We start from the raw sequence: 21,835 nt of genomic DNA, 5'->3' as shown, positions 1-21,835 counted from the left end.
AGAGTTAAAATTCCCCTCTTGGAAAACAGCCTTGCTTCTGGCCATCACTTCAGCTAGAAGAGTGTCTGAGCTACATGCACTTATGGCTGTGGAACTCTTCATATTTTCCATACTGACAGGGTTTCCCTCAGAACTAACCCTTCCTTTATGCCTAAAGTGGTGTCTAGTGTGGCTCTCAACCAATCCATCCATTTGCCTACCTTCATCCCTAATCCTCAAAATAAAGGGAAAGGGATCCTGCACTCCTTGGACGTGCAGACAGCTCAGATTCTACCTTGACAGGACTAAGCCCTTCAGAAAATCTGACCCGTTAGTAGTCAGCTTTGCAACGGGCAGAGGGCAAGGCCATTTCAAAGCAAACTTTTTCCAAATGGATAGCACACTGCATCCATTTCTGCTTCAAGAACCATGGGAAATCTACCACTCAGGGGGTCAGAACACGTTCCACTAGGGCAACTTCTACCTCTACAGCATTCCTCAGTGGAGTCCCTACCAGGGACATGCTGGAAGCTGCTACCTGGAGTTCAGTACACACCTTCACCAAGCATTACCTCCTGCCTATCTTTCCCAAATCCAGGGCAAGTTTTGCAACAGCAGTCCTGCAAGGCATTCTAGCCAGCCCTAACTCTTCTTGACTGCTTTCACCCTTCTTCAGCATAAATGTAGATGTTCGAGTGTATTCACTGTTGCAGTCCTGGTTTCCCTCCCTCCAGCCCCCTGGTTTTCTCTCCCTAAACTCTCTATGCCTTTCCCCCCTTTCAGGGGTATTGGTATTTACTTTTTCTGGTGGTGTTTTCCCCCACCATAACTTAACGCCCTATTGGGGGGGGGGGCTCCTGACATTTGGGGCAAGAAAAACTGATGTAATGGCATCGGCTGCCTGTTTTTATACCCCCCAAAGACCTGACGTCAGTCCTGGAGCAACAGCATCCAACGCAGAAATACAGAGTCTCTGGTATTCAGGCCAACTGAGGGCTACCTGCAGGCAGATAACCCAAGTGTGATTACTGCAACAGTAAATACACTTGAACATCTACATTTATGGTAAGTGCACACAACTGTACTTTCTTTTCTGTCCAGCAGGACCCACTCTTTGTACATTTTTAACACAAGCAGCTTTATAAATGCATTTTTCAACACAAGCATTTGTACAAATCAGCTTGATATACAAACAACTTATAATTCTTTACAAGACTTCAGCTAGCTATGCTGTCATATGTTACACATCCACTGCCCTACTTCTCCTGGTATAGCTGGCAGTACCTGACATCACATTAGGTTACCATTGTTTCTGTTGGTATTTATGGTTTCTTATAAACTAAGCAGAGCTGTTGTGCTGTGGTGTGGTTAAAAACCATGTTGTGTGGGAGAGAGTATTTCGTTTATGAGATGGGTTAGGAGTTTGGAGTGTGTGCAATCTTTCTAAGATTTTGGACTGGGAGAAAGAATTGCAGTTGGGCACTAGTTGAAGAGGTCTGTGGCTGATCCACCTTTGTAAAGTGGTATAATACATGATTTTTTCTAGATAAGTGGGTACATAGTTTTCTGTAATATATCTGAGTATTGAGATGGGGTTTGCCAGGACGTCAGCAGCTAACTTAAGGTATTTGGATGGGAGCCTGTTAGCAGCTGATGCAGTGATTTTCAGTTTGAGGGTAATTTTTGATAGTTGAGGTAGGTATTTGGTGGAAAGAAAAGATCGGGGTATTGTGAGTATTGTTGAGTGAAAGAATGCAGTTTTGTCTACTTTGACCTGTTTTCATCAATTTTAAGTTGTCTTAAAAATTTTCCACTTTTGTGATGTTCTGTTTTTATTCCATGCCTTCCAGCGTTTGTTTCTATTTTGCATGAGCTGTTTCGTTTCCTTGTTGAGCCCTGGAGCAGGGTTGCTTTTGGACCTTTTTGTTCTTAATGAGAGCTGACTCATGTAGTACGTTAAGGAGTGTGTTGTTGAAATAATTAGCATCTTCTAGTGGTAGTTTTTTGTTTTGTTTTAGAAGTATTCTGCTTGTATTGGAAGAAGTTTGTAAAGGTTTTTTAATAATAGATGATAGTCTACGTACTTGTTTTAATGTACAGTGTTTTGGGTGTGGTTTGTTTGCTTTGTGATAAATGCGTGGAGTTGGGCACTGATATTGTCTGGGAAAACAGCCAAAGGTGCTTGTTTGAGGGTGAGGTGGCAAGGATCCGGTCTAGTAGTTGAGTGCCTGTTACTGTGTTTGTCAGCTCTACTGGGTGAGGTGGTTACTTGAGTGAAACTGAATAAGTTGATATATTTGCACAATTGATCAGTTTATGCAACCTGTTTTTGAACTACATCCTAAGAAAAACACGTATTTATTATCCAGCTATATAACACCAAATTGCTTGTTAATAATGAAGACACTTTGCACTTTTTTTTTGTACACGGTGGTATAAATAAGACTAATCTAATTGATCAAACTTCATGGTCAGCGCTCATCCGCCTGCAGTTTAAACCTTAATAAAATCGTTCCAAAAGTCTGATAAACATGACACGTTGTCAGTTTCATTAGCAAAAAGGATTTTTTTTATCTGTTTAGACTATTGTTTTAGGTTTGTTGTTTTTTTATGGTTCCTGCTCTGTGGAAAGAATCGGTTACATACAGCATTCCTGGAAGATGCTCCATTTCCCTGGGCAACTTGGTTCTAGATAAGCTCCCACTGTTTTAGTAATTAACAGTGCACATAGGATCATAGGAGGTTACTAGGTTAATGGCCCTAGAGCCTTCTTCAGCCTAGCCATTTATGGCCCAATGTTGCCAGTTATCAGTGCCCATGGGTTAAAACAGCTTTGGTATATGATTGTGACTTAGGGCATCTACAAACTGCCCCTCCATAAGCACCACAGGTGACAAGCCAGGGTGAATTTGTGATTTTCAATCCATTGGTTCAAATTACATTTGAATAGGCTTAGGGAAGAGCTTTGTTTCACATAAATGGGGAGTCTATTCCAGAGGAGGTGTAATCTCTGAGAACATACCTATCCCCCGAACACATTTTGTTTAAGTCTCTGATAAGGTTTAGATCCTTAGATCAGGTAATTCTGGTGCTGTTTGTTCTGCAGATTTGTAGCAGATCCGTCAGGGTTGAATCAGAAAATGGCTTGTAGGTTAGGCCTAAATTAATCCTCAGTAGTCTGTAGGAACCTGAGTACAGGGACAGGCTTTGAGGTGATGTTCTTCATGTTTCACTGTTGCAGTCATTACATTTGGGTAATCTGCTTGCAGGTTGCCCTCAGTCGGCCTGATTAACAAAGTCTTGGGTCCTGCATTGGATGCTGTCCCTTTTCCCATGACGTCAGGTTGTCAGGGGTATAAAACATGCAGCCGACACCATTACATCAGTCTTTCTTGCCGTGCGGTGCCTGAAGTAGAAGCAATTCGTAAGTGCCGGTCGGCCGACTCCTGAAATTTTTGTTTTCGAGTTTCAGAGCCAAACTCTTCAACTAAAAGCTAAGTACCCCGATGTCAGTAAAAGTTAATAATTGCATTACTTGTGGAAAGCAAATACCTCATAAAGATTTTCATTCGTAATGTATTCCTTGCCTAGGCCCTGACCACGACGTACCTTGCTGTCAGTTTTGTGCTTTATTTAATCAGCGCACTATCCATCATCGATATATTTTTGCCTCTAAATATTTCGGTTCTCGGTTTAATTATCCGGAAATGTCATCGGTTAGCCATCCGACTACTGGGATTTCGAAAAAACGCAAAGATAAAGACAGAGACAGGCCGCCAAGGTCCAAAACTGCCGACGACGCTTCTCCTAAGCCAGTCGCCAGTTTGCCGGTACTCAGTGAGGCTCTTTCGCAGCCCCTGATACCCGCTACTTCTGATTCACAGGCCTCTACTGAGATCCATTCGGAGTCCTGTATGCTGCGAGATACTGCAACTGTGGAACCCGTGGATGTCCTCTACCTTGGATGGGTCCGGAGCCGCTGCGCAGGCACCAGCTTCTGAGGGTGTATTCAGGCCTACGGGATTGCATATTAAATCGATGCCTCCTTCATTACTAAGGCCTAAATCTCGATCCATGTCTAAAAAAATGACGCCCAGGCCACATGCTCAGGCCCCTATACCTAAAAAATAATAAAAATGGCTGAAGATCTAATAACTCTAAGCAGGGGTAGCCAACCCCCCCCCCCCCCCCAAGAAGCGTAGGGCTGAGCTTGATTATGAATCTTCTGATCAGGATTCTGTTTTTGCTGACTCTTCTGATGACCTGGTTTTGTCCTTACCTTGTTATGAGGATTTTGGTGCAGAGGACTCTATTCCCACTGCTTCCCCTCCTGAGGAATTTTCTTTTGGGGAAACCTCACATACCATTAGGGAGCATTTTCACTGGGAAAGCCAGGAATTTTCTGATTCAAAAAAGAGGCTTAGGGATTTCCTTCTCCTACCTCAGCATAGGCCTTTGGCTATTCCTCCTGTACTAGACATTGTTGATGATGCTTTCTCGGAATCCAGTTTGGCCCATAATTCCCTGCCTCCTGCTCCCAGTAAACCTGACAGATACTACAGGGTCTCTGAGTCCCACGAGTTCCTTTTCAAAAATCCTATTGCAGGTCCAGGGACTATTTCACAGGAGCCCAAGGGTATTAAGGCTTCTACTGCTAAAAATCCTACCCCTTCTGATAGAGACTCCAGGGCGCTGGATAGATGGGGTAAAAAGGTTTATACTTCAGCAACCTGGGCAATTAGATCTTTAAACTGCCAATTTCATATGTTAAAATATCAGCAACATGTTATTGGACTGCTTAAACAGAAAATTATGTTGATTCCTGACTGTGTGGAAAATAGAGACTTACAGGATTTAATGCATTCTGCTGAACAAGTTGGAAAGCATACTTTGCAATGTGGTATTGATTCTTTAGAGGCCTCTTGCAGGGCTGCTGTTACTGGGTCTGTGCTTAGAAGGCATGCTTGGCTTAAGGAGCAATCTTTGCCTGATCATGTTAAAGCTAAATTGTTGGATGCTCCTTTAAATCAGGACCGCCTGTTTGGCAACAAGGCTGAAGAAGTTCATAAAAATATGGAAGATAAAGCTAAATCTATGCAAATTGTTAAAGATTTTTTACAAGTTCAGCCTCCTAGATTTAGTAGGCACTGGCCTTCTAAGAATTGGTCCTTTCCAGGTCTTCTCAAGCCAAACCCAGACACAGCAAAAAACCCAGGTTTCAGTCCCAGGGGACTCGCAGAACTAAGCAGTGGGAGGCCTCCACTTCCAAGTCTGGGAATAACAAGACACCCCCTATGGTAAACTGTCTCAATGACTTCCTTTTAAAATTTCCAAGCACTTGTCTTCTGACTGCCCCTTTGGGGGGGAAAGATTGCTCTTCATGCAAAGAACTGGGAACTCATTACCCAGGACAAATGGGTTTTAAATATAGTGTCCTAGGGATACAGATTTCACTTCCACACGTTGCCAACGCCAAGTGGGTGGCCGGACCTACCGTCAAATCAGTGGGCAGAGGCTCAAAAACTAGTACTTTCTCTCTTAAGCATGGGGGCTATTCAACTGGTACCAGAAGAGGAAAAGGGACAAGGTTTCTACTCCAGACTTTTCCTGGTACCCAGAAAAGACAAATCATGACGTTCAATCCTGGACTACTCTAAACACCTTTCTGGAGATTCCAAAATTCAAGGTGCTGACTCTTCACCAATTACTTCCTATGTTAGGCAAAGACAACCTGGTTGGCAACACTAGATTTAAAAGAAGCATACCTGCACATTCCAATCAGGGAATCTTGCAGAAGATACCTATGCTTCAAAGCGGGCTACACGCACTATCAGTTCTCTGCACTGCCCTTTGGCTTATCTACTGTGCCCAGGGTATTCACAAAGTGCCAAGCTCCAGTTATTGCATTTTGCAGGCAAAGAAGTATTCAAATGTACCCATACCTGGACGATTGTCTAATTCAGGCAGAAAGCCAGGACATACTTTTGAATCATCTGGCGTTTGTAAAAAGGGTTCTAACTTGTCTGGGGTACACCATAAACGAAAAGAAATCACAACTGCTACCCTGTCAACAAATTACATTCCTGGGAACAAGCTTGAATGCAACTTCCCAGATGGCTTACCTCATGGCAGAAAAGCAAATTAATTTGACACCCTACTTCAAACAAGTGGCCACAAAAACTATGCTATCTGCAAGACAAATACTGCAAGCATTGGGGTTCATGGCCTCCTGCATTCTTCTAATTCCATATGCAAGTGGTATCTAAAAAGCCTATGGAGTCAACATTCTCAGAGCCTAGAAACAATGATTCCTATCATACCTTGCCTACGCCTAGAGTTCCTTTGGTGGACAAAGGCTTGCCACCAAAACTAGAGACTACCTTTCACACCACCCCCTGCCACCCAAACCCTAACAACAGATGCATCAGACTGTGCATGGGGGGGCTCACCTGGCAGGGAAGTGTACTCATGGCAAATGGAGCCCAAGTCAAATGCACCTGCATATCAATCAAAAAAAATGTTAGCTGTACAGAATGCTCTGACAGCCTTCAATGACTACATTCTTCCAGAACAACTAATGGTAAAGATGGACAACACCATGGTTGTGTGGTACATAAACAAGCAGGGGGGTACACATTCTTACCCCCTCTGCAGACTAGCAATGGCATTGTGGAACACAGCCTTGAGCTACCAAGTGCACCTACAAGCTCAATTCCTGCCAGGAAATTTAAATACACTGGCAAACGGACTAAGCAGAAACATCATGGACCCACACAAGTGGAAACTGGAACCAAGGATTTTCAACATGTTGACAAGCGAATGGGGGAGCCCAGATATAGACCTTTTTGCCTCCCCCTAGAACTACCAGTTGGACTAATTTTGCACAAGGAATCCCCACAAACAAGCCTGGAAAGTGGATGCTCTGTCCTAAAGCTGGAAATACCTATCAGTCTATGCCTTCCCCCCCCCACTGCTTCTGCTCTCCAAAGTGCTACTAAAAGTCAAACAGGACAAACCAAGGATGATTTTGATTGCTCCAGACTGGCCGTGCCAACACTGGTACTCCCTCCTGCACAGTGCGTCACAGTTATCTCCATGGCACCTGCCTCAGACTCCTTCCCTGCTGCCTCAACAGGAGAACCAGATTCTGCACCCTCAGCTTCCAACACTGAGCCTTGCAGCATGGCTAATTACTTAAACTCTCCCTTACCATCCCTCAGCAAACCTGTGATGGATGTCATCTTAGAGGCAAGGAGGCCTAGTACTAGAAAATCTTATGCTGAGAAATGGAAAAGATTCTGGGCCTGGAACCAATCTCAAGGGATGAGAACAGCGGCACCCAATTTACCTCAGATTTTACAATACTTAACTGAGATGCTTCGCAAGGGCCTGTCTTTTTCCTCCATTAAAATCCACGCCTCAGCCATTTCAGCTCGTTATAACACAGAACCTCGCCTCTTCTCTCATCCACTGCTCAAGCAGTACCTCAGAGGGGCCAAAATTTTGAGACCACCCAGGAGAGCTCCAACCCCCGCCTGGGACCTTAACTTTGTATTGGAGAAACCCACTCTACCTTTTTTCGAGCCAGCTGCTACTGCAGACTTAAAATTTCTTTCTTGGAAAACAGCTTTCCTTTTAGCAATCACTTCAGCTAGAAGGGTATCTGAATTACAGGACCTTATGGCAGTGGAGCCTTTCATTGACTTTCATGCGGACAGGGTCTCACTCAGAATCAATCAATCCTTCATGCCCAAGAAGGTATCCAGTGTGGCTCTTAATCAGTCCATTCATTTACCAACCTTCTCTCCCAATCCACAGAACAAAGGGGAACGGATTATGCATTCCTTGAATGTGCCCAGGCAACTTAGATTCTACTTGGACAGGACTAAACCTCAAAGAAAATCTGAACAACTGATGGTAGCATTTGCTGCAGGGGCAGAGGGGAAGGCTATTTCAAAACCATTTCTAAATGGATAAGCCATTGCATTCATTTCTGCTATAAGCACCATGGAAAACCTATCCCCCAGGGGATCAGACCTCACTCCACCAGGGCTGCATCTACTTCTACAGCCTTTCTCAGAGGCGTTCCTACCAGGGACACATCCTAGAAGCTGCTAGCTGGAGTTCTGTACATACTTTCACCAAGCATTATCATTTGCCAATTTTCTCTAAATCCAGAGCTGGCTTTTCCACTGCAGTCTTGCAGGGCCTTATAGCTGGCCCTAATGCTACCTAAACTCTTCCTCCCAACCATAGCTTTGGGAATCTACCCAAATGTAATGACTGCAACAGTGAAACACGAAGAACATAGTACAGTTGTATACACTTACCATAAATGTAGATGTTCAAGTGTATTCACTGTTGCAGTCCTGGTTATCCTCCCTCCTGCCCCCTAACTTCTTTTGGCTATACCTCTACTTTCCTTTACTATGCTTAAATACCTTTTTGGTGTATTTGCTTTTTTGTTGGAGGTATAGCTTTGTGTTTTTATGATTAATTGCTCCCCATTAGGGGGGCACCTGACATCTGGACAAGAAAATGTAATGGCGTTGGCTGCATGTTTTATACCCCTGACGACCTGACATCATGGAAGAAGGGACAGCAACCGATGTAGGACCCAAGACATTGTTAATCAGGCCGACTGAGGGCAACCTGCAAGCAGATTACCCAAATGTAATGACTGCAACAGTGAATACACTCTAACATCTACATTTATGGTAAGTGTACAGAACTGTACTTTCTGCATAGGACGTATTATTTATACCCTGTATTCTTTTAGTGAGGAACCTCTGTGACCATTCCAGTTGTTGCAAATGCCTTTTCAGGTACATGCCTAAGGATTCATTGTACTCAATCATTGATCTAACGAGGGTTGAGTATTCTGGAACTGTAATCTCTTTACATCTGGATGCCATGCCCTTACTTACAGGTTGCGCCATGTAGAAGAATTTTCTCACTGTCTTGGACACACGGTGATCAAAATTCCGGTTGCTGTCAACCTGATTTCTCAAGTCTGTTGCCACTGGGTCTACTCGTAGGGGAGTGTTATCATTGTTGTAATTTGTAGGAATAATTGTCCTCCAAGGGTGTAATTATGAGTTGTTTTTATTGAGTTTTCGGCCATAAATAATAGTGAAATTGAAAAAGTCAGTAACTGCCTTGTGTGTGAGAAACCAATCCCAGGCAAGGATTTCCATTCATATGGCTTATTCTGAGTAGGCATAGAACATGATGTGGGCAGTTGTTTTCATTGTGCCTTATTCAACCAGTGGAGAGTCCAGAGTCAAATGGAAAATTTTCTGAACTGTCTGCTTCAGAGGAGGTCATGGGCTTAGCTCCACTTTGCCTTGATATTAGCCAGCATGTCCACTAGCCACTCTTTAAGAAGTGCCCTAGGGAGAAAGAAACGGAAACCCATTCACATAGTCCAAAACTTTTCCTCGGCCTGATGACTGTAAGATTGAAAAGTGAGTTTGCAGCCCTCATAATTTGAGTCAGTTGCTGCTAAAATCTCTGGTGCAGTCCCCTTGGTGGTCAGCTTGCTCTTAGCTACATGTACTTTGCACTATTGGTTAGTCTGGGTGAGTTTCTGAGACCCTCTGGAAGTAAGGCCTAGTAAAGTGCAGGACATAATCCCAAAACTATTAATTTGTGAAAAAGTTAGCAGAAACTGTGTAGTAGTATCTGGTGACTACCATGACCCAACGCCACTGAGCTGTACCGAGGCCTAAGATTTCCAGACCCAGACACCTGCAAGCTTACCACAGCCAAGGCTGAGCAGTGCTTTGTCCCATGCCGCTACCTTGATTACATCCCTTGACCTCTTCATCTGGCCTAGGATTTCATGTGTTTAAAATTTAGACATCCATCCTTGGAGATACCTTCAGTATCGGGGGTTACTGATAATAGAGTGAAAATTCATGTGAAACGGAGCTTTTCCCCTAAACCTATTCTAAAGCAATTTGGACCAATGGATGGGAAATCTCAAATTTACCTCTGGCTTGTTGCCTGTGGCCAGTATGGGCAGGGGTTGTCTGTAGATGACTCAACCACTTTGGAGAAGGAATTAGACGTCTCCTACCCTAGCCATCAGGCCTTCAATTGCCAGACTCATGATGAAGTTTCAAGAGTCCCTGTTAGCACAACTGGAGACTATGGCAGAGGGACATATGGGGAAGGACCTGAAAGGGATGTTGCATGAGCTGTGCAGCTTCAGTATGCAGGTTGTCATACACTGTATGAAATATGGCTCTGCTGTTCTGGCTGCATCATGCTAGACAGTAGTTATTGGTACTGTGAATGGGAAACGTGACTGGCTGAGGAGTATACCCCATGACAGACAAAGATGGAGTTATTGAAAGTTCATTGGACAGAGAGACTTCCTTTTCAGATACTCCACTGAAAAGGTGTTTCAAAGACTGGATGAGAAAGGAAAAGCATCCAGTATGTAAAGTAATTTTTAATTCCCAACCTGTGAACTGTAGCAGGAATTTAGGTGCCATAGGTTGGTCTGTTTAACAAGGAAAATGGAATTCACAAAAGAAAGAAGACTACAGAAAACAGCAAGCAGAGCACTTTTAAAAGCCCAAGGGCCTTCAGGTCATTGTACCCAGAAAGAACAGCTGTGATTATCAGGCTAATCCCTCTTCCTCCCCTAGAAATTTCAACCTAAAGCCCAAAATTAATTTTCCCCTCCTCTCGTACCTCTTGCCCACCCATAAGAACAGGGATTTCCTTTGGCTTCTTTGTGAAGGAGTTGGAGGTCATCATCCAGGATCAAGTTGGTCCTTACTATTGTAAAACTGGAATACGAACTGCAATTCCTAAATAGACCCAGACTCTAAGTAACTCATCTAGTTCCCAAGGAGTACTCTGACTTGGTCTTTGCACTTTCACAGGACTTCAGTTGCAAGGAGTTATTGAAATCAGTTTAGAAAGCTGAAGAGAGGATGGAATATTGCTGTGTTTATAGTGCCAAGAAAAAAAACAACTTTGAACAGATATGCAACAGTACCAAAATTCAAAATGCTTACACTGTAAGTGGATTCCACTTTTTCTTTTCTCTCAGGCCTGTAATGTTGTATCGGTTCTAAAGATTCCTTCCTTCACATTCTCCTTGCAGATGCACAGAGAAGGTTTTTAATATTTGAGGCAGCAAAAGTGCACTACCAGTAGATTTCTGTGCCCTTTGGCTTGTCTGCTGCATTTGGGGTGTTTATAAAGTGCCTGGCCCAAGTAATTGCTATTGCTGTATCAAGGACATTCATATTTACCCCTAATTAGATGACTGCTTGATTCAGGCAGCCTCTCTAGGAGAAATTTAGAAGGCACTGCCCTTTGTCCTAGCATGTTTCAAAGACCTGTGCCTATCTGTAAACAAGTCCTTTCTGACCTTAGCAAAGCAAGTTCAGTTCCTGGGGACCTTATTGTATGCAGGTCAGCAGAGAACTTTTTCTCTTGGCAGAAAGTTATTGCATTGTGTTCCTCCTCTGTGTCAGAACAGTACACCATCACAGCAAGGGAGTTTTTAAGAGTCCTGAAGTGTATTACTTCCTGCTTGGTGATGGTCCTTCTATAAGGATTGCATACAAGGAAGCTGCAGTGGTACATCAGGAACAGATGGTATCGGCACACTCGATGACTAGAGTACCCAATGCACATGAATTCAGGGTATCTTTCAGGATGGCCCAGGGGTCTAAAACTTGCACCACAGAGTCATTTGAAACAGCCTGGGGAGTGTGTGTGAGATGCCAAACTCTCAGGGTTCATGCAACTAGAATTTCTGGGCAATACATTTCAGTGTCAAAGAAATGATGGCAATAATACTAGTCTTCAACTTCTAGAAGCAAAAGTGAACTTATGGGATCCAAAACATTCTTATAACTAGTTATATGGTATTTTAACAGTTAAGGCGGTACCCACTCTTAATTACTGTGCAGGTTAGTGGTGTAAGCTTGGAAGATTGCCCAAGAGTCAGGTCCGACCCAGTAGGTGAATTATCTCCCTTCGTAGGCATTTCTTAACAGGCAAGCTGAGTGGGATACAAGCTGACCCACACAAATTGATGTTGAAATGAGATTTGTTCTGAGACCTGACACATATGTGTGGGGTATGCCAAAATTAGTCCTTTGTGCTTCTCCAGACACAGGCAACTGAGAACTTTGTCCACCAAAACAGCATCTATAGAAACCTGGACATCGGGCAATTTCTCCTTTCAATGGGCTGGTCTCTTTTTCTATGCTTTCCTTCCAGTACCCCTAATCCCCAGGATATTAAAGAAAATTAATGAGAAGTAAATAAAACATACTTTTTGTAGCTCCCTTGTGCCAAAACAGCATATATTCATCTTAGCAAAGAAAATAGCACCAGCTACCTGATAAAGAACTGGCTCACACAAAATAATCAGATATAAAGAAAAACAGGCTGAGCCAGTCACCACGGCTGATATAAATCCACTTAGAGACAAAAAGTAAGCGCTTTCATGATCCTCTCGACCGCTTCATCAGACTCAAAATCCTTTCATACACCTACTTTTATACACTCAGTCAATTAAAAAAATAATTAAAAACATCAATTATGCATGCTAAAATTTCATATAAGGACTTCATTTAAAGTAGTAAAAAGTATAGCAAAAAATACATTTGTCTGATAATAACTCATTAATGCTTAAGTGTCCTAGCTTTTAGAAAGGATTTCAGGGACACTGCCTCATTAATCCCTGGAGAGGTATGTGCATTCAGTCTGAGTATCCATCTTTGCTCTGTAAGCTCAGTCCTGTTTTTTTATGTCCCCACCCCTCATTCCTTCCTGCAAAATCTCTAGAACAATAAATTTAAAGGAATGCTGTCTGCCCTTAGTTTCTACATGCTTAAAAAGAGCATTTGACTAATCGTATGCTAAAGGAACGCATGCAGGAGCACTACAGAGATATTTCTAATAAAAAGGAAACAAATGCTCTTTTTGTTATTATCAGACAAATATATTTTTTGCTATACTTTTTAAATGAAGTCCTTATATGAAGTTTTAGCATGCATAATTGAATAATTGATGTTTTTAATTAATGTTTTAATTGATTATTGACTGTATAAAAGTAGGTGTATGAAAGGATTTTGAGTCTGATGAAGCAGTCGAGAGGATCGTGAAAGCGCTTACTTTTTGTCTCTACAATTAAAGTGGATTTATATCAGCCGTGGTGACTGGCTCAGCCTGTTTTTATTTATATATTCCTCTTCCTGCCGAGTGTACCATGGGCAAAACCCATACTGTTGCCTCAATGTGTCTGTTCCGTAATCTTATATAAAATGTTCCTGTTTCATCCAAACCTACATACCTTAAGACTTACCAGGTGGATGATGCATCACTCATCCAATTTAGGCACATGTTCTTAGAGGGCATGCTAAATGTTGTGTGGGAGGCTAGGAAGCCTAACATAAGAAGATTGTACCTAGCAAAATGGAAGAGAATTCTCTGTAGTGCCTTGACAGAGAGGAAGACCCAATTTTGGCACATGTATTTATCTTTGCTTTTGTTCTTCTTGTCAAGTTTTTAATACAACAGTACTGTATTGTGCCTCTCTGAAGATGCATATACATATATATATATATATATATATCGGCCACTTTGACTTGCCTGCCAGTGATTTCTGTGGAGGTGGTTAAGATTTTTGATGAATGCATTTGATAATCCTGTGTGTTGAAATGGATGATTCTTTTACTACTGTCAAGTTAGTGGTGGTCTCCCTTTATAAGTTAAATTATTACTGGTATTAGATTTTACTACTTTTTGACCAGGTTCTCTCATATTATTTAGTAAAATTCTACTGCTCAGCTTTTTTCCTGGATGTCTTCATGAGATCCCCCACTTTTTTCATTATCCTCAAGTAAGTTCCACGAGGATATACTTTGTCAAGTTCTGCTGAGAAGGAATCTTACTTGGGATTTAATGTGTTAAAATGTTGCAGAAAACTGTATTTCTTTGAAGTTTATAACTTTGAAGGCAGTTTTGTTGACAGCTCTCTCTTAGTGAGAAGAGTATCTGAACTCCAAGCTTCTGTAGCCTTGACCCTTGTCCCATTTTACAGGTTTGCTTTCCAGTAATCTCTTTTTTGCCAAAGACTATGTTGGATGTTGCTTTTAATTGGAGGATTCATTTTCCTCCTTTTGCCTTGTAGGCCAAGATGAACATACATTTTTATTTTAAGGGCGAAATCAGACAAGAATTCTTCAATCATAGAGCAAACTTTCAAAAATTGGCTAAGTACATTTATTGTTCTAACTGCAAATTAACTAGCTTCTAAGGAGGGCTGTTTTGGCATTCTATTTTAGAGCATTGTGTGCTGTTGGTATTTGTGAGTTTTTTGATAATGCTTTTAGTAAACATTACAAACTACATGTACTTTCTAGAACTTGAAAAGGTTTTGCCGATGAATTGATTCTAGTTTATGCTGCAACTGCTCCCTCCATCCTGTAGGTGTCATGGTTTACGACTTCTTCCCAAAAGTTGATTACTGAAAAGACAGGAAAGCAAGAGACACCAGTATTGTGAAGAACTTCCCACAATGCATTGTTAATTTTGTTTTGTTCTGTGTAGCTACCCTCTGTGCACCACTTCTTCATTATTTGCTAGATTTTTATTTCTTTGTTTTCTGAGTTGGCCTTTATGAATATGTTACAACGTGTTGAGTGCTGAAATAACGTGATATAAATGTTTGCTTGTAAGATGCTGGATTTGTCAGTCCTTTGGAAACTTAGGGGGCTTTTCACATTTAGATTAATGTCCTGTGTGATATTTCCTTGCAAAGTCCTTTTCAATAAGTAACTTCTCAACAGCTATGCTCAAACACTGTTATGGTGAGTTCCTCACAGTACTTTATTATTTTGCTACTATGCTGGATGGTCCTCTGAAATCGTGAAAAGTATTAGAGGAGTTGAAGGTTAAAAGTGTATGAAATTAAGTGAATTTTGAAGAGGACTTGCACTCTGTTAGGATGAAGGGAGTGCACATCACTGCTGTGAATGCATTCTTTAACTGGGCATCATTACTTTGTGTACATTTATTCCACCATTAGATCATGCAACATTGGCATACACCTTTGTTTTTTTTTTTTTTAAGTATTCTCCTTCAAAATGTATATAATTGTAGTCTGAAACTACCTCCATGAAGTCAACTATTAAATTTACTTTCTCATTAGAGAAACCAAACATGTCTAATCCTTCTTCTCTAGGAATACAAGTGAATAAATCCACTACATTGATGGCCAAAAAAATCAAATTGTTCTCCCAAAGCTCTTCCTTAATTCTACCCAAAAAATCCCATGAATCTTTTACTAAATGCTCCACTTTATTCACAATTTGTTTTAACCAAAGGTCTATGGTGACATTTTGGGATCTTAGAGAACATATTAGTTAACCCTAGGTGGGGGGACTACAGAAATTTAATGAAAGAAAAAGAAGTCAAATGGCAGGTCAAGCTGCAGGCAGGGGAGGGTATTGCTTTAAATGAAGTTATTTCTGTAAAACCCCTGTTAATTAAGAGAGGGACAAAAGGCTATGTTAAAAATTTCCATGAAGTTAGGAAAGTTTATTTCAAATGTATTAAATATGGTATAGATGTTTATAAGTTGTATTTTTAAACAAAGTGTTTGTGTGGCTGTGATGTCATCATCACATTGGGCTATAAATGTTGGATTTAATAGAAGGCATGTATTCTGATGAAGTCCCCATTCTGAGGGGATGAAAGCACTTAATGAATACTTTTTAAACATTTTTATGTCTTAATAGAACTGTTTGATACCTTTGGAAAGAAGTACAAACATGTTTTATTTACTGTTATATTTGCAGTGATGATCTTGGAAAGGATATCGATTTTGAAGTTGTTGGAGACGCTCCTGAGAAGGCCCCTCAGAAGGTAGCAGATGAATCTGCAAAAAACATGACCAATGGCAGTGATGATGGAGCTGAGCCATCTACATCAGCTGGTAAGGCTACATCCTACGTACCACTGTTACATCCACATATTCTTTTCATGCTTATCGGTCTTATGCCTGTATTCCTAACAGTATTGGATAGCCAGTGTGACTGGACATCACCCTAACATTGTGCTGTACGGAGGGAGGGGGGATCTGAGTCTTCCCCTTGCAGAGGCAGTAAGCCAAAGTGATAGGATTGGTAGTGATACAGGAAATCTGGTTACCACCCTGATTGGACATTGACATATCCAAGAAAAGAATAAATAAATAAATAATTGTCCTTCCTCTCCAATATTCATAGTTTTACATCTTTGTTTTTCTTTTGAAATTCCTCGAACCTAGGAGCACATGAGCCAGATGTTGGTGCACAGCATAACTTCACTCATTGGGCATGTAGTCTGGCTAACCTCAGAGCACACCATTTTTTTATTATTATTCTTTATCCCCATTCCTCACCCATCAAGTCTGAACAACTCCTAGAGTCTCTGAACAACAGAGACAAGAACTGGGGAGTGATGCGGTAGTTTTTTAATTATTTATTTTTTTTTCGTGCGGCTTACTTCAGTCTTCATGTTGGACAGTTGTGTTGATGTCCACACCTAGTGTGAGTGCATACTTCCACCACCTGATCTACTTAATTTGAGTGTAGCGCAGTCCTTGCCTGTGTTTATGGTCCAAAGTCGCAGCTTTCTGCTTGGAGCAAATAACTGAGGTATTCTGTTAGATGCTGCTCCAGCAGCAACCTTGCACCATCTCATCCCCCAGTAGTTTGGCTGCACATTTACATCTCCCCATGGTCAACTCCTGCAGCATCTGAGACAGTAACTTAAACCTATGCTGTCTGTAGTATAATTACGGTTTCATCATTCTGTATCCCATGAAACCAGCTGGGAGCACTTCAGTTCTTTTCTGATACTCACACAATTCAGATCTCGATTGTGACACATGTTGGTGAAAACAGATAATCTGACTGTGACCACAGCCAAGGCTTTACACAAGCATTGTCTGTATTACCTGGAGGTGAAGCACAATATAAAGCACTACCTTAAGTGTCAGTGGTTCAGTCTAGCCACTGGAGGATGTCACAGGGAGGAACTCTTGCTGGCTTGCTTCTAGGAAAATGGTGTTGATAGATGTCCTTCTCTTCATGTTGCAGTATTCTGCATATGGTTTATCCCTTCAGTCTCGCTTATGTACGGCCAGTATCTAAAAGCTTTCAGTCCCTCTGTGGTGTACTAGACGTGGACAAGATTTTGTGGGCCATAAAGGTGATGTTGGCACGCATCAGCCCTCAGAACTTTTCAGACGCCAGTCATGTGCTAGGTGTTCCTGTTACTGCTGACATCATATTCGTTATTCAGATAAGTACCCCCTTGAGGAACCTTTTTTCAGTCCTTCTAATTTTGGTTATTGCTTGTTAATGTCATCCAGAAAGGGTAAGTGTCAGTGTGGATGCCAGATCCCTCATAAGGACCCCCATGATAAATGCCTTTTCTGTTTGGGAAAATCTCATTACCACAAGGCCTGCCCTATTTGCCAGGCATTTGTACCGAAAACTTTGCATAGTCTGTTGCATGCTTTAAACTTGTACCTCGAGAACCAACATCTGAAACTTCTCACGCTTACAATGGGGGAGGAGGGGGTCTCTTCCGACGTCCCCCTAAAACAACCAAAAAAGAAGTCCAGGACCTTATGGCCTTCGACTACTGCCGAGCCTCTTCCGGCCGACTCCCAGCCTCTGGCCGACATAGGCCTGGTTTCAGGATCTGGTTCCAGATCCGCCACTTTGGAGGCTGCTGGTACCTCTAAGGGCACCTCACCATCCACAGGCAAGAGCACGTCCGCTGAGGCTATTCCGGTTCTGCTAGCTGATGCTGGGGGGTGGGGCCAGCATTTCTTGGAGTCATCTGAGCCTTCCGACCCCTTCCAGTAACCAGTTTCTGGAAGACAGACATCCACTGTCCCTCTAAAAAGAAGGGAAAAGAGAAAACACATCTCCCCCTTTTCAGAAAGCATGCCTGATTGGCAGGCTTTCATCCAGAGTCTTCAGTGCCTGCACCTACTTCTGCTTCCACCTCTCCTCCTTTCCTAAGCCCTAGGCCCATGCCTACAGATAAAGTTCCCAGGGAAGAGGAGGTCCTTTCAGATTCCTCTGAGGAATCTCTTTCCTACAACTCCCTGTCTTCACCCTTGGGATATGGATCCCCAGAGGAAGAGTCACTGGACCTTCAATGAAACAATTAGTAGGTTGAAGGAGCACTTTAAATGAGATTCCTCAGAAATGTCTGAGGTACAAAAGAGGAGGTACTATGACCTCGTATGGTAAGATTTTACACAGCTTTTCTTTCCTGTGCTTGAATCCTCTGGCAGGTCCTAAACACAGCCTCATCTCAGCCAAGGCACCATCTCAAAAGCTGAGAGTTAGGGAGTAAACAGTAGCCCAGTCCTTAACAGACATCTGGTCCTTGTAGATTTTGAGTCTGTCCTCTGCTAGTAAGAGCTTTACCTTATACCTCTGCAGACACTGAAGGGACCAAAGGAAACAAACCTCTGAGCTTAGCACTCAGGGTACATTTTGGTTGGTTAGCTGCAGCTCATTGTTTACCATCCTGATCCCATGAGTCACTCAGCTGCTATCATGGTTATCCAGAACTGGTTACTAGATCAGAAAGTAGCTTATTTTCCTGTACCAGACTTTATGCATCATATCTTAGATGTTAAATGTTTGTGGTCATGTGGGAGTTTGAATCATTTTCCTTCCTGACCCAGCATGTTCCAGCGGCTTAAGTTGATGTGCGGGCTGCTCCATCTTCCCACTCTGTGACTCCCAGTTCAGGTCTTAGTTGAAGCTTGAATAGTATGTACTGAAGTGTACCCTTAGGAAACCTGATATGATGCTAGTGCTAGGTTTGATGCCTCTTATGACTTCACACTGCCCTTGCTATTGGGCACTAGATCTCTGCCACCCAACTTTAGGGATATGCCTGTCTAATACTTGGCCTTCTTCATGACTGCACAAACTTGCCCTTGGATTTTTTTGTAGGGAGATAGGGACTCAGGCCCACTCCAGGTCCTTTGTGAAGTCTTTGAGTACCCTAATGCCATTTTTTTCTAGAGTGGATAGGGGCATTGATTTTCTCCCCACCTTGCAGCCCTTTCTACCGTGCCCTTTCCTTTCCTTTGGAAAAGCTTGGAGCTTATGATTTACTTAGTGGGCTAGTCACTACGTTCCATTTCTTCCACTTTGAAATGCTTTACAGTCCCTCTTGAAAAGGAGGGGGGAGAACACTATGACATCCCCCCATGGAGGTAGTCATAGAGGATGGCATTCATGCAGCCTTATTGCAGCCAGACTTCTATAGGTACTCTTTACAAGCATCCAGTTCAGTGGAATTAGACTTTGATCAGGCATTATTAATACGCCAGCTCTTTTTGATCTTTCCAATCTAGCATAGGTTCGAAAGACTGTAGCACTTTTCCATCTTATTTTTGGACAAGGAGACTAAGGTTCTAGACTAATATGGCAAGGAGTGTACTATTGTGCAGTTTTGGGCTTAAAGCCCTTAATCATTCTTTTCACCTGTACAGATTCCATGTGTTCGCTGTAAGAGTTGCTGCTACAATAGTATTCCTTATTTGGGAGAAATTGATGAAGACCAACACTTGTCCTTCTGTTCTGATTTTTTTGAGCTTTTTCAGATCTCACAGAATGAAGCTAGATGCCATCCCTCCCCAAGGACCTTAGCCCAGTACATGTATAAAAGGGAGAGCAACTCATATTATTTTTCATTTTTTTCCCTTCTGAAAATGTTTGGTCTAAAATTCTTCTCTCTGTTGGGCCCTTCTAGGCAATTTCCATAGAAGTACAATTCTAAACATCAGACCATCTCAATATACAACACAAAAGTAACAGCCTTAACAGTCTATTATATATCAATTACCAATTCATTAAATATTTCCAATTGCACTCAGTGTTTAACCATTTGGGGACCAATAGTTTCTGCTTGGAGATGCTTTTTACACAGTATGGAAATACTTTTATATAAACATTGGTTGCCCTTTGTTTTAAATATTCCTTCTTATATAAGGGCAGACTTTTAAGTAAAATTGCTGAAGTTAAGTGGGAACAAGATATGTTTTGGATGACTCTGAACGGAGCCTTTGCACAAACATTCAACATGCACATGGAGTGGAAGCCCTGCAATATTTTTTAGAAGATTTTGCCTTGCCCCATTTCATAACAGAAGTGGTACTATTTTGTTTAAATATATATATATATATATATATATATATATATATATATATATATTTTTTTTTTTTTTTAATAAACTCTTATCAAAAACAGGGAAGCAACCATGAGGGGCATTGTTTGCCCTATGCATGAAAACTTTGTTATGGCAACATTTGAAGCTTAATATTTGTATGTGCATTCATTTTTTTTTTTTAGAAAATATGTGATTAAATATTACTGCTTTATAGACAACTTAATGTTTTTGTGTAAAGGTGGTATTAGTTTAGTTGATCAATTTATACAGTATTTGCAGTGTAGTAGATTTAAGTTTATATTTGATGGTTTACAGTTTGGTACTGAGATTATTTTTTTGGATGTGACATTAAAAGGTTGTTTGGATGGAAGAATTACTTCAGTTTATAGAAAATTTGATGAAGGGAATGTTTATTTGCATGGCACTAGCTGCCACACCAACATCTTATTACTGCATTGCCCTATAGGGAGTTCTTAAGACTCAGTAAGTTGTGTAATCAAGATGGAGTCTTTCTTGATGAAGCTTATAAAACTTGCAGATATGTTTGTTAGTAAGGCATATGCTAAAGGGGATGTTTATGATTCCCTGGCCATAGTCATTATTGACAGAATGAAGCTGACAATAATACAGAATTTGAGAAAGATAGCTCTCTTAGATCTTATAGAAAAAAAATATGGAAATTGCAACAGAGACATGTATTTTATATCAGAGAAATTGGATGCAGGGGAATGTTAGAGGTATTTATTTTGTGACTATATGTAATGTTTTAAGTGATCAAGTAGCTGAACTGCTAAAATAATATTGTCACATTATTGATGGATAAAAATTTGATCACTTTAATTAAACCATATCCCATCATTTCTTTTAAAAATGGTAACAGATTATCAGATTTTTTTAGTTCATACTAAATTTGCCCTGTTACTAGTATTCAAAAATCAGTAAAAGCTATGTGTGGTAAGTTTTCAGTATGTAATTTAGTAGTATATCATTTTAATAGGATTAATGAAATTAGTTTTATTCCTAAGAAAGATTTTACCTGTAATACTGAAAGAATTGTTTATGCAGTTCAGTTCCCCTGCAACCTGTTTTACATTGGGCAAAGTCAGAGGGCTCAGACATAATAAGGTCGTTTAGAAAGTCCTTTAGGCTTACATTTTAAAAGATTTTCATGAGGGTAATGCTGAAGTACTTTGAAGGTGTATTTTGGAACAGGTAAAGCTGACTGTAGGAGAAGTTTCTGTTAAGGACAAACTTTTAAGTAAAGAAGCTATGTGTATTTTAAAGTTTAACACTTTGGTTTCCAAAGGGTTAATCACTGAGTGCAGTTGGAAATATTTAATTAATTGGTAATTGATGTGTAATTGATTGCTAAGGCTGTTAACTTTTGTGTTATATATTGTAATGGTCTGATGTTTAGAAATGTACTCCTTGATGGCTGTGTTTGGTCGAGGCATTAAAGACATTAAAGTTTTTTATTATTTGGTTCTGTGGCTGTGGTATTTTGTATTGCATTTAAGTGTGTGGTATTCATTTCCAGAGAAGTGCCTTGGGAACTCTTGTACGATTATTTGACACTCAAATATTTTGTGTATTTCAGTGACCTTAAATTAAATGCTTGATCTAA

General features: G+C 41.2%; 1 protein-coding gene across 1 annotated transcript in view; it reads left to right on the top strand.

Moving 5' to 3' along the window:
• Positions 1–21,835, top strand: part of UBA2 (ubiquitin like modifier activating enzyme 2) — a 985,116-nt gene that overhangs the window by 768,319 nt on the left and 194,962 nt on the right. The window contains exon 16 of the mRNA XM_044081921.1: positions 15,819–15,955. Coding sequence (XP_043937856.1) covers positions 15,819–15,955 — 137 coding nt within the window. The remainder of the gene's footprint in view (positions 1–15,818; positions 15,956–21,835) is intronic.

The sequence above is a fragment of the Protopterus annectens genome, chromosome 8.part1 (genome assembly GCF_019279795.1).
Source record: "Protopterus annectens isolate FY-2018-M chromosome 8.part1, PAN1.0, whole genome shotgun sequence".
NCBI classification, from domain to species: domain Eukaryota; kingdom Metazoa; phylum Chordata; order Ceratodontiformes; family Protopteridae; genus Protopterus; species Protopterus annectens.
Note: the sequence above shows the minus strand (reverse complement) of the source record. Positions and strands in the feature narration are given on the sequence as shown.